This window comes from Triticum aestivum, chromosome 4D (genome assembly GCF_018294505.1).
Source record: "Triticum aestivum cultivar Chinese Spring chromosome 4D, IWGSC CS RefSeq v2.1, whole genome shotgun sequence".
Taxonomy (NCBI): domain Eukaryota; kingdom Viridiplantae; phylum Streptophyta; class Magnoliopsida; order Poales; family Poaceae; genus Triticum; species Triticum aestivum.
The window spans coordinates 380,390,116-380,402,002 of record NC_057805.1 but is presented as its reverse complement, the minus strand read 5'-3'; the positions used below and the strand labels follow the sequence as shown (position 1 = coordinate 380,402,002).

General features: G+C 45.2%; 2 protein-coding genes across 2 annotated transcripts in view; one reads left to right on the top strand and one right to left on the bottom strand.

The window, feature by feature from the left end:
- Window positions 1–3,732: 3,732 nt before the first annotated feature.
- On the top strand, window positions 3,733–8,781 carry LOC123098051 (ABC transporter F family member 4). The gene is made up of 6 exons (XM_044519925.1): window positions 3,733–4,340; window positions 4,902–4,991; window positions 5,069–5,155; window positions 5,225–5,368; window positions 5,452–5,522; window positions 8,224–8,781. Exons 1-6 carry the CDS (start codon window positions 4,008–4,010, stop codon window positions 8,606–8,608), a joined length of 1,110 nt encoding a protein of 369 aa, XP_044375860.1. The 5' UTR covers window positions 3,733–4,007; the 3' UTR covers window positions 8,609–8,781.
- A 245-nt stretch (window positions 8,782–9,026) lies between these two features.
- LOC123098050 (uncharacterized) overlaps window positions 9,027–11,887 on the bottom strand; it is a 4,094-nt gene continuing 1,233 nt past the window's right edge. Inside the window, exons 2-5 of the mRNA XM_044519924.1 lie at window positions 10,102–10,404; window positions 9,793–10,011; window positions 9,583–9,717; window positions 9,027–9,493 (exon numbers count right to left, since the gene is read on the bottom strand). Coding sequence (XP_044375859.1) covers window positions 9,266–9,493; window positions 9,583–9,717; window positions 9,793–10,011; window positions 10,102–10,404 — 885 coding nt within the window. The 3' untranslated portion in view covers window positions 9,027–9,265. The remainder of the gene's footprint in view (window positions 9,494–9,582; window positions 9,718–9,792; window positions 10,012–10,101; window positions 10,405–11,887) is intronic.

Sequence of the window (11,887 nt, the reverse complement as noted above, 5' to 3'; positions counted from 1 at the left end):
CGACAAGTCTCTTTACTTGTTCCGTAATGCATCATCCTGCAACTAACTCATTAGTCACATTGCTTGCAAGGCTTATAGTGATGTGCATTACCGAGAGGGCCCAGAGATACCTCTCCGACAATCGGAGTGACAAATCCTAATCTCGATATATGCCAACTCAACAAACACCATCGGAGACACCTGTAGAGCATCTTTATAATAACCCAGTTATGTTGTGACGTTTGATAGCACACAGAGTGTTCCTCCGGTATTCGGGAGTTGTATAATCTCATAGTCATAGGAACATGTATAAGTCATGAAGAAAGCAATAGCAACAAACTAAACGATCATCGTGCTAAGCTAACGGAATGGGTCAAGTCAATCACATCATTCTCTAATGACGTGATCCCGTTAATCAAATGACAACTCATGTCTATGGCTAGGAAACTTAACCATCTTTGATTCAACGAGCTAGCAAGTAGAGGCATACTAGTGACACTCTGTTTTTCTATGTATTCACACATGTACTAAGTTTTCGGTTAATACAATTCTGAATAATAAACATTTATCATGATGTAAGGAAATATAAATAACAACTTTATTAATGCCTCTAGGGCATATTTCCTTCAAAGAGTACCTCAGAGAAGGCTTAAAATTTCATTGGCACGTGTTAAGAACAACGCACAATGCCCTAGAAGAAAAATTCCTTTAAAAAGGTTGTCCAATATCACGTTCATAAAGAAACATGAATTCGGTTCAGATCCGTATTCGCGTAGAAAACAGATCAGAAAATTGGTCCACTCATCGGAAGGTTCCCGGAGTTTGAACCGTCGGATCAAGCTGAAATTTTGAGGGGTAGTAGATATGGGAATTCCGCAGCAGATGAACGGTTGGATCTTCCAAAGGACCTCCGAGCTGGGCTCTGGAGACCACGGCCTAAACTCATCCAGATTCCCGTCCAGATTTGACAGGGCTCCGGTATATCGTAGATTGCCAGAGATTCCTCCATCGGAACTCGACAAATTTTTGCATGGTTGTTGTAGACTTAATTCTGCACAATTCCACTGAAGCAATCATTAAAACGACACTCGAGGAGGCGGTGGCGGCGGATAGAAGTTCGCTGTCCAGAAAAACAACACGGTCGCTCAAGGGCAATGTTGACGTTGAGCCCCCGGGCTCCATGAATGATTCCTCCATGATCTTGAGAGAGATCGGAGTTGATGTTGATGAAGCTCATCATCCGAACATGACGATCTGACGCGGAGTGCAGTCCTCGGTCGAGCCAAGGTGACTAGTCGAGCCGGTGACGAAGATGCCGACGTCGCAGTTAATCTGCAGACGAGCCATCGTTCCTTCGTTGATCTCACAACGGAACTCTTAATGAAAACACCATTGTCGGTGTCAAAACCAGCAGATCTCGGGGTAGGGGGTCCTAAGCTGTGTGTCATGGATCGATGGGTAACAGGAGACAGGGGACACGATGTTTACCCAGGTTCGGGCCCTCTTAATGGAGGTAATACCCTACTTCCTGCTTGATTGATCTTGATGAATATAGAGATTACAAGAGTTGGTGTACCTCGAGATCATATGTTGTAGTCTAAAACCTAAGGGTATAATGAATAATATCATAATGATTTAGCATATCCCTATCGACTAGCTCGGCCTCGGCTTATATAATGTACCAGAGGCCTAGGATAACAAGAGTCCTAGTCGAATACGTCGGTGGAGAGGAGTCCTTGTCTTGATCACCAAGTCTTGTGGAATCTTCCTCATGTATACATCGGCTCTCCGAACTGGCCCATGAGTAAATGACCATGGGGGTCCTCGGCCCAATCCAACTGATCGGGAGACGACGTGGTGAGTACCCCCTAGTCCAGGACACCGTCATACAGCCCCTGAAATTTTTAGGTCCAAACTCAAAACGCACATTAAGAAACAAAAATGTGAAATTTAAAATGAATGAATAGTATAAAAAAGAGAAAAGCAACATTGACACTTCACATTTGGATTTGTCATTTTCTTACTCAATGTGCATTTTAAGTTTGGACCTAAAATTTCTAGAGGTTGTAGTCACATTCCTTGTGTGTTTCTAGGGTACCAAACTGATCTAGGCTCGGACAAGGTCAGGATTAACCGGGATTGATAAGTACGGATGCCGATTTCAGGGATTAGAATATGAGTGTTTGATTTCGACGAGATGTATGAGTTCAAGATCTTTTTCAGACTTTACTCCCCCGCAACACACGTCACAGGCTCACACATTACATGTTGCATTCCAGAAAACACAAACTCGATAGGCGCTATTGTACACACGGTGACGCCGTACACCTGCTCCGCTTGGCTCACTAGCCAGCGCCATGTGACAAGCGGGTGCTCCTTCGCGCTCCCCTGCGGGGGAACCCACCAATTAGTGGCCCCTATAAAAAATGTAAAACCATAAATGCGGAAGAGAACTCGAAAGAACCGAAGAAAATAACATTTATGAAAAACCCAGCCTACTATGGCCCATGAGATGTGAATCCTAACCATCACCGAGCTATTCCTATCGCTTTCTTCTCGGGACCTCCTAGTCCACGCCTTAATTAAGCGTGGAATGATAGAGGGAACACACGTACTTACGTGGTTTGTTATTGATATTTCACATATTTATATAGATAATGAAGAAATATTTTTATTTATTTTAAATATACTATATTACGTAAAACGGAAAATATGCATGCTCGTATTTCTAAAATATGTTAATCGCGCATTATAAATATTCATCATGTATTAAAAATGTTCATCACATATTTATAAAATATTCATTGCTTATTATAAGAAATTTATATATGTATAAAAACATAGGAATAAAATAGAAAGTTCCAATTGACACGCAGGTTCCTGCGTCTCCCGCTGGCTTCACTGCCGGTCCGCCTCGTCTTCGGTGGCCTTAGGGCCATGGCGGCGCGGTGGATCCCGGCCCTTACCGGTGGGAGGGCTCCGTCTTTAGATGTCCCTTCAAGTTTTGTTAGGGTTTGTGTCCTGCTCAGGAAGACGAAACATCGGCGGCTTTCTGAAGATGAAATAAGGTTCTCCCCGCCTAGTCCCCGTTCCGGTGGTGCGTCTAGCATCGTCGGTGGGCGTGTGGAGGTGTGTCTCTGGTGAATCTATCATTGGTGGATTTGCTCGGATCTTATCGTAGTTCGTCTACGTTCGTGCGTCTTCTGGTTGGATCCTTCCGATCTATGCTACTCTTCAACGACAACGGTTGCTGTTCTGGTGCGCTGGTCCTATAGGATCTTAGCACGACGACTTTTCGACTGCCTTCTACAACAAGGTTTGCCCGGTTCCAGCGAGGGGCCATGACGGCGGCGCGCCTTCGGCTTGTTTTAGTGTTTGTAGTCGTCGCTAAGTGGTCTACAAATCTGTATGTAATATTTATTATTTCTAGTATTTGTTGTACTATCATGATTGAAGATGAATAGATGGAAAGTTTTTCGTAAAAAAAAAAGAAGGAAGGAAAGAAACCATCAGAAAACTCGGAAAAAAAATGAAAAAACAAAAAACGCAGAAAAACCAGAAGAAGAGAAAGACGGAAGAAAAACGGCCCCAGCCGCACTAAGCAGGCCTAACAGCGCCGCGGGGGATCTGCCTTTCCTCTTCTCCAGTCCAGTCCAACGAAGCCTGCGTGGCCCAACTTCAATCATAGTGGCGGCCCGGGAGGAATCAGACTGTATCTCAGCAGCCCAGCTTAATACCGGCCTTTGGTCATCCGGGATTGAACCCCTTCCGCTCTTTCCCTAACTTCGTCCGGACCACAGAAGGAAGCGCCGCCGCTTCTGCCTCTTCCCCATCGGCCGATAGGCGCAAGCGCCCCAGCGCCGCCGTCCGACCGCCGGCGCTGGTGAGGGCGTCCTTCATCCCTCGGTCTGAATCCTCTGTTGTTATTCCTCCTTGTCCACCAGCTCGGGCCCTCGGGGTCTCTCCCCCATTACCCCCCAAAACCGACCGCGAAAAGCCGAAACCCTCGCCTCACCACCACCGCAGCAATGGCCGGAGAAGACGCCGCGCTGCAGAATCCGCCCAAGAAGGAGAAGTACGACGAAGACGATGAAGACGACGTGCCGCTGGCGTTCTCTCGAGGCAAGAAGAAAGCGAGCGCGGCGAGCGCCGCCAAGGTCAAGAAGGAGGAGGAAGAGGAGGACGACGAGGATAACATTCCGCTCGCGCGTTCTCGGGCCAAAAAAACGAGCAATGGGGGTGCAAAGGAGAAAAAGGAGGAGTACGAGGAGGAAGAGGAGGAGTACGAGGAGGAGGAGGAAGACGACGACGACGACGAGGATTTTGCAGATGAGTACACTCCGGTTTCGCGGGGAAAGAAGGTTCGATTCGGATCTTTGGGGATATTTTCGGTGCCAATTTGTGTGAGCAGCATGTCAATTTTATAGATCGGTTCAATTATTTTTATAGGTCTGTCTAGGGCACATCTAAATGTGCCCTAGTTCTTGCACATCTAAGTGACTCAAATATAAGCATAAAAAGAAAAAAGAAAAAGAAAAAATAAATTACCCACACAAATCTCCGCGTAAGATCAATGACATAGGACATAGATGTGCAATACTTATGGCACATCTATACGTGCTGTAGCAAAACTGTAATTTTTTTTGACATACGGGGATTTCTTACGAGCGTTTTGCGATTAGTAAGATTCGCAAACTCATTTGCCAATATTTTCTTAGAGCTGGACATGTCGCCGGATGACATTTTCAGTTAGAGAAAAATTGGAGGGTTGTCAAGCTGCCCACAGCGATTCGTAGCATATCCATTTTATTTAATTTTCTCTGTTGCAAAATTATCTTCAGCTGAGATGTATTGGATTTAGTTTACTGGTTTCTCCCAGTCTTTCTTTCCTTGTATAAAGATAACATTGCTGTGTCTTTTAGGGAAATGAGAAGGAGAAAAGCACTTCCAATAGCAAGGTGAAGGCTTCTAAAGTAAAGAAAGAAGAAACCGGTTCTGATGATGAATGCAAGGTCACAATTCTTCTTCTCTTGTTCCAGATTTGTTTTGTCGATTTTGTTGTTGAGATTAGTAGTTGTGGACTTTTCAGCCAAAATCTCAGAAGAGAAGTCCAGCTGCGGGCAAACCCAAGATTTCCAAGATTAAGAAACCAAAAGATGAATATGATGATACAAAGGTATATGCCATTTTCATGATTTATGTTGTGTTGTTTATAGTTCTAAATTATTTTCTTGATTCATTGAAGGAGGAAAAGAAAATAAAGAAGGAAGTTGGTATCAAGAAAGATGAAAAGAAGGCTGCTGGGGTGAAGAAGGAGGGGGCTGCTGGGGTGAAGAAGGAGAGGAAGGTGTATGAATTGCCAGGGCAGAAACATGATCCTCCTCCTGAAGTATAACCATTATGACATTTCCCTATCTGATATGTTCTGATTCCTTTCATACGGAGCAATAACCGTTTTCCTTCTTGTTACAGAGGGATCCATTGAGGATATTTTATGAATCGCTCTATGAGCAGGTGCCCGATAGTGAAATGGCTGCATTTTGGTGAGATACCACATCTATGAAACACTGTACCTGTTTTTTTTTGGACTAGCCAACTAGATATAGTGATAGCTTGTACAGGGTATTTAAACAAACTTGTTTCCAAGAATCACAGTAGAACCCCCTGAATTTTAGTTGAATATGTATATTTTATTAAGAATAAGTTAGAGAATTCTCCACCTCATAATTTCATGAACTTAAAGGAACTCTAACCCATCTCCAAAACTTGACTCCCGAAAACCTAGTCCCAAAACTTAACTCCCAATAATTTCTGGGTATTGGGAGACTGGGAACTGAGCCATCCCCTAAACTTGACTCCCATTTTTTGGCTAATTCACACCTCCTTTTGCATAAAAAGATTACATTTCAGCTATATTTCCACATTATTACAAGAAACAGAAAATATATTTTGGCCATTTTGTCTAATGGGTGGCAGGCAAAAGCTCGCCACGGCCGCCGCGGTTGGAGGGGGGCAATATGCCATGACCCTATCCCCTGATTCCCTGCCTCGACGACGCTGAAGGCTGCTTCTCGGCTCGGGAGGTGGGGTGGTCCAGCGCGGTGGCTGTGGCGGCCATGAGCTTTGCCTTGGTGGCGCGAGGTGGTGGTGATGGCGGAGGGAGGAGGCGGAGATAGGCAGCCGCGTGGCTCACCAGAGCTGGCGACGGGAGGAAGCATAGATAGGCGGCGGCGTGGCTCGCCAGAGCCGGTGACTTGGCCAGAGTTGTTGCCGGCGGCAACTTTGGCGGTGGCGGGAGGTGACGGTTGGGGAAGGAAAATTTCTCCCGCCAAAATAAGTATTGGGAGGGAGCAAAACCTCCCAAAGCTGGTTTTTTTTGGGAGCTTCCAAAAATTTCTTGGTAGTTAGAAGGGGTATTGGGGATGAGTTAGACTCCCAACGGTGGCAATTTTTGGGTAGGTAAGGATTTGTTTGGGATGGGTTAGAGTTCCTTTTAGAAGCTGGGAAATGAGATATAAATCGAAACACATTGGTATTTGTATACATGTTATCTAAATTTGATAAATACTGAACTCACTCAGGGCCGGCCCTAGCATCTTAGAGGCCCTTGTGCAAGTTTCATATAATGGGCCCTTATAATAGACTCAAATTTGTTGAGAGTCTAGAACGTAGCACCGTTTTCAGATTTGATTAATTGATTTACAAGTTAGTGTTTCCTTTTCTCACAACCAGATGATAATTGCTTTTTGGAACATTATTACAAACAAAATAAAGTAGAGAGCACCTGAATTCCTGAATCTTGGTTTTGGAGTAAATTAGAAGAAATTCTATGCTCCATCCATCCAATAATCAAAATTCATGCAACGACACAACCTGCAGAATTTACATGACTGCAATTTGTACAAAAAAAAGAGAGGAATTAAGTAGGTTAAACATCAGCAATGGCTTATGGTGAATTTTGATTATTAAGTCAACTCATCATAACAGAAATAAATAGACAAAGATCAAAGAATTGAGATCTAAAAATTACCTGGAGGAGCTTCGCTTGAACAGTTCCTGGACTTCACGTCTGCATCGCCTGCCCTCGGACACTGACCATGGCTCTGACGATGGACGGCCATGGTGTAGGTTGCTGTTCTCGCGTTCTTGGCCCAGGACCAGGATGTGTCGCCGGCTGGCCTCCGTCCATTGGGGGCCCTTGGGGCAGTTTAGAGGATGCGAGGAATCAAAGAAATTCATTGATTAGCTTTGGGAATTGGGACCTGGCCTCTTAGGAACTTGGGGCAATTAAATTTTTTTTTGAAAGGTTCGGGCAATTAATTAAGACGGGGAACGGAGACGAAGGAGGGCGTGATACAAGGAGCCAGCGAAGGAGAAGGATCTACGGATTGCTGTTCGTGCGTGACTTGTTTCCTTCTTAATGGGTCGGGCCTGCTTCTCTTGTGTACTAGTCTCTATTTCTCTAGGGACATATGGGCCCCTGCTGAGGCTGGGCCCTAGGCCGTTGCACTCGTCGCCATGGCCCAGGGCCGGCCCTGAACTTACTACTCCCTCCGTTCCAAAATAGATGACTCGACTTTGTACTAACTTTAGTACAAAATTAGTACAAAGTTGGGTCATCTATTTTGGAACGGAGGGAGTACAATATAGCCAGGGTTTGCTCGACTGATAATGCAATTCTGTGTTTGTGGAACATCAGTAATCTGAAATTGTTAAACTATTTCTGAACACAATAAAGTGATCATTGCGTCTTCCAAATCCTGGCTTACGACAATAATAAAATCCTGGCTTAGTAGTGTTTTCCAAAAACTGGTTGGTGGCCTGGTGCAGGTTCCATATATAAGAACATTTATAGCACACATTACTGTTGAGCTATAAAACAGCTTGGTGGTGTGAGTGCTGTTTGTGTAGGTTGTATGCTTCTGCCTTGTACCTCTCAATTGTTGTTATGAAACAAGTTCTGCTTGCGGCCAAGGTCCGTTTTTCTTGGGTAAACATGAGGGCCATGTGTCAGAGATGTGACCTTGTTTCATCATCAATTACTAACAAACCTTGTTTGTTTTAGTTAGATTTCCACTTACCAGTCGCTCCTGAACGATTCATACACTAGCATAATATTTCATTCTGATAGTAATTACTTGTAGCTTGTGTGTTGAAACTGTTATTCATTCATGTTCGGTTTATACATTTCATGCATACACTAAATTTCCTCTGATGTAAGCAAGTAACCGTTTGGGTGTACAGGTTGATGGAATGGGGTTTGCTACCGCTGGATGTGGCTACAGAGGTCTTTGCGAAGAAACAGGGTCAGAAACAGGTTCTGAAACTGAGGTCACCGGTCAAAGCGCCTTCTACACAGAGAAGGGCAAGTTCTCCAACCAAGAAGGTACTGCTGTTAGGCGATAAGAAAACCAACTCAGGTACAAAGGGAAAAACCACAGCACAAAAGAAGAGGGCATCTAGCGACACAGATGACGACGAGGACGACGACTTTGTCAAAACCAACTCAGCCACAAAGGGAAAAACCACAGCACAAAAGAGAAAGAAGGCATCTAGCGACACAGATGACGACGACGACGATGACTTTGTCATGCCTAAGAAGCCCAAGAAGCAAAAGATTTCTAGCTGAGTATCTGATCCTTAAACAAGGCATGTGTCCTTTGTGTTACCATTGACGTTATGCTAGATCCGTATAACCTTAGGAAGCGACGAGACTTTTTCTTCTTCCGTGCACTGACGCTGTGATGCGTATGAACTTTCTGGAACAAAACCATTGAGGTGTGAAGCGATGCAATGACTCCATGTCTTCCAGTGCTTTCGTAGATTCATGTTGTCCATCGTGAACCTTAGGAAACTATTGGCATGTCTTGCAGTACTTGCGTAGTGATTCATGTTTTTCTTTTCGCTTCGAATTATACCAAGGTTGACAAACTGGAGCATCATTTTCTACCCAACGATTACTTTCTTTTCCTGATTATTATTAGAAATGAAAGCTGAATGTTTCTTCTCCCATTTTTTCATCAAAACACAGATGCTTTCGCACGTAGTGGTATAGCATCAGTAGCATTTCCCATTGACAATGTGTCTTTCTGGCTTGGTAGCCTTATTCCAAACTTATACATTAACCAGAGTACTTGACGAACTGCAACGCTGCATTTCGTCAGGTTCCAATCAAACATAGCAAAGCAGGAATGCTCGTGATCACATAAAAAGCACAACCACAGGCACCGCTTACGGAGAGGCCTTATGCCCACTCTCCTACGATTTACCTTTCATGTGCATATTGCTACTCGCTCGGCGGCGATGCCACCGCCAGCGACGGCAACAGGGCGGACGAGCTGGACAGCGGCTCGTGGACGACTGTGCTGGTGGAGAAGAAGATCGGTTCGCCGCTCAGCCGCAGCATCACGGCCCCAAGGACCTCCGTCAGCAGCTTCTTAAACTCCCCTTCTTGGACCGCCTTCCCGTCGCCGGCGTCCGCCACCTTGAGCGCCTCGTCCACGACGGCGTCCACCTGCGGATCATTCAATCAAAACCATGTTCATTCTCCAGTATACATCACCGTCTGGTTTGTGCCGGCTGAAACAAAAGTAGTGTCAGTACCTGAGCAACAGCGCCATGAGGTGGTAAGCTTGCTGCATCGGCCATCTTATCGAGTGCGACTCGCAGGTGCTCCTTGTCCTTGGGCGCCTTCTTCTTGTGCTCTGCCGGCACGTCCCTCCACACAGAATCCAGCAGCTACACCATCATAGACCATCAGTGTTGCCGATAACATCACGGTCTCGTGGTCACTCTCTGGATTTGATCGTGTACCTTGTCCAGCTCGAACTTGTTTCCCAGCAGCCTCCTGACACCGCTCCCGTCGAAGGTGTTCTCGGTGTGCGCAACGATGACGTGCCGCTCCTGAAGCTGTTCCGCCACACTGCCCAGCAGCTTCTTCAGCTGCTCGAAGAAGACGTCCCGGGACGCCGGTTGCTCGAGCTCATCGGCGGAGAGCTGCTGCAATGCCGGCTCTACCACGTTCTCTACCACCTGCCAGTGTCGTACAAATCTTACATATCTATGTTCAGACATCCGACGAGAAGAATGGCTAGGACTAGGAGTGTTCATTCGTTCACTTACCCAAGGGTCAGCGGCTGGGGGCATGCCGTGGTCGACGCCGAGCTGCTGAACGGCGGCTAGCAGGCACTGCCGGAGAGGGGCATCTTCAGACCCAACTTGTGAGAAGATGGCAGCGACTGCCGGCTCATACCTTGGGCTGGACACGAAGTCCCTGAGGTCCTCGCCGTCGATGCGCAGTATCACGATCGGATCCTTCTTGAGCCCGGCCGCCATTCCGAGGAGAATGTCGGACAAGACCTCCTGGAACTCTGCCCTGCTCACCCCCTCTTGGTTCCCGTGACCATGAGTGAACTCGCTCATAGCCTGCACATCAGGTTTGTGATACGTGTAAGAGAGCAGAAATGTACTCCTTCTGTAAATTAATATAAGATCATCTAGATCCCTAAAGCAGTGATCTAAACGATCTTATATTAGTTTACTACTAATGTACAGCTGAAGATATCCAGGCATTTTAGAGTGTGAACAGAGCAAACAAAATAAGCCAGTATGGACTTCTCTTAGGAAAAAAATCGGTGCGGTCTCCATTGAGGATCCTCTCTGAATTTGAGCTTGGAACTTAGATTATGGGAGTTCATCGTATATCTGTCTTACAGAAAAAGGGATTTTAAGTTTAGCATACATCTTTAGAGAAAAAACAAATAAAGTTTAAGAAACTCAAAGTCAGGGCAGTCTCCTTCCATGTTCCTGTCCAAGTGTCTATCCTGTCCGAAATTAGACCTGGCAACTAACTGAGATCATGTGAATTCAGGCAGAAAATGGTCTTTCAGCTGACAGAAATGTTTTGCTGAACCTGCTGGACTAATTAATCTTACTCCTACTAATTTTTTTGGCGCAGAATTCATACCTCTCCCAATTCACCCCTCCTCCCACTTAAAACTGTTTTAACATGTGCCTTCCTTCAACGCGATTCAGGAAAACTAGTCTCCGTTGTTAGTTGGAACAATACATTCCACTAACTCAGGGCCTGACGGGCGCATCAATATCGCTGTTCACCACAGGCTTTGATACGATCATTCATGCGCACATTACATAGATTTTCCTTTTGCGTTGCTAAGTCAGATAGATTGATGGGCATCGATTTCGGAAGCTATTGACAGGATCTATAGTAAATGGTCGAGGTGACGAGGATGAGGAAAAACTGATAAAGGCTGGGATTGTGATGTTTTAGGTTCTGCCTCCAAACCACCAATGGGGTTCCTGAACTCAGGCGCAGGGCATCTCGACACGGACTTGTGCGCAAACCTGAATCCCGCATTGAATTCAAAAAATCTTCACCGGCTTAAGCTTTTAGTGTAGGAGATTGGATAGCGAAAAGGGTTTCGACTTCAAACGTAGGATCATCGTCTGCAAAGCACGCCGGCCAGCAACCACAACTTTTCTATCCTCTCCGTTCGATATCCTGTGTCTGTATGGCCCATGGAATGTTGCTATCGTCTTTTCAGGGTGTACAGCTGAAGTCATTACATGTGATAAATATTATTGCGAAAACTTATGCATGTGATGTGTCTCATAAATATCCTTGCAAGAATGAATGCAAATATTTGTAGGGAAGCATATTAGAAATAGGACCTTAACTTGTTATTCCCTCTGTAAACAAATATAAGAGCGTTACAGAGGGAGTACTTGTTAGGTGTTACACACACAAAAAAAGGTTAAAAAATAATAGATCTAGCTAGTTAAATTAACGAGAGCACATTGCATGCTTAAAAGAAAAGGATAAAAATACCGAAGAGCTATTACATCTTTCGACCAAAAAGCAAAATATACACCCGCACACACCTGCCAC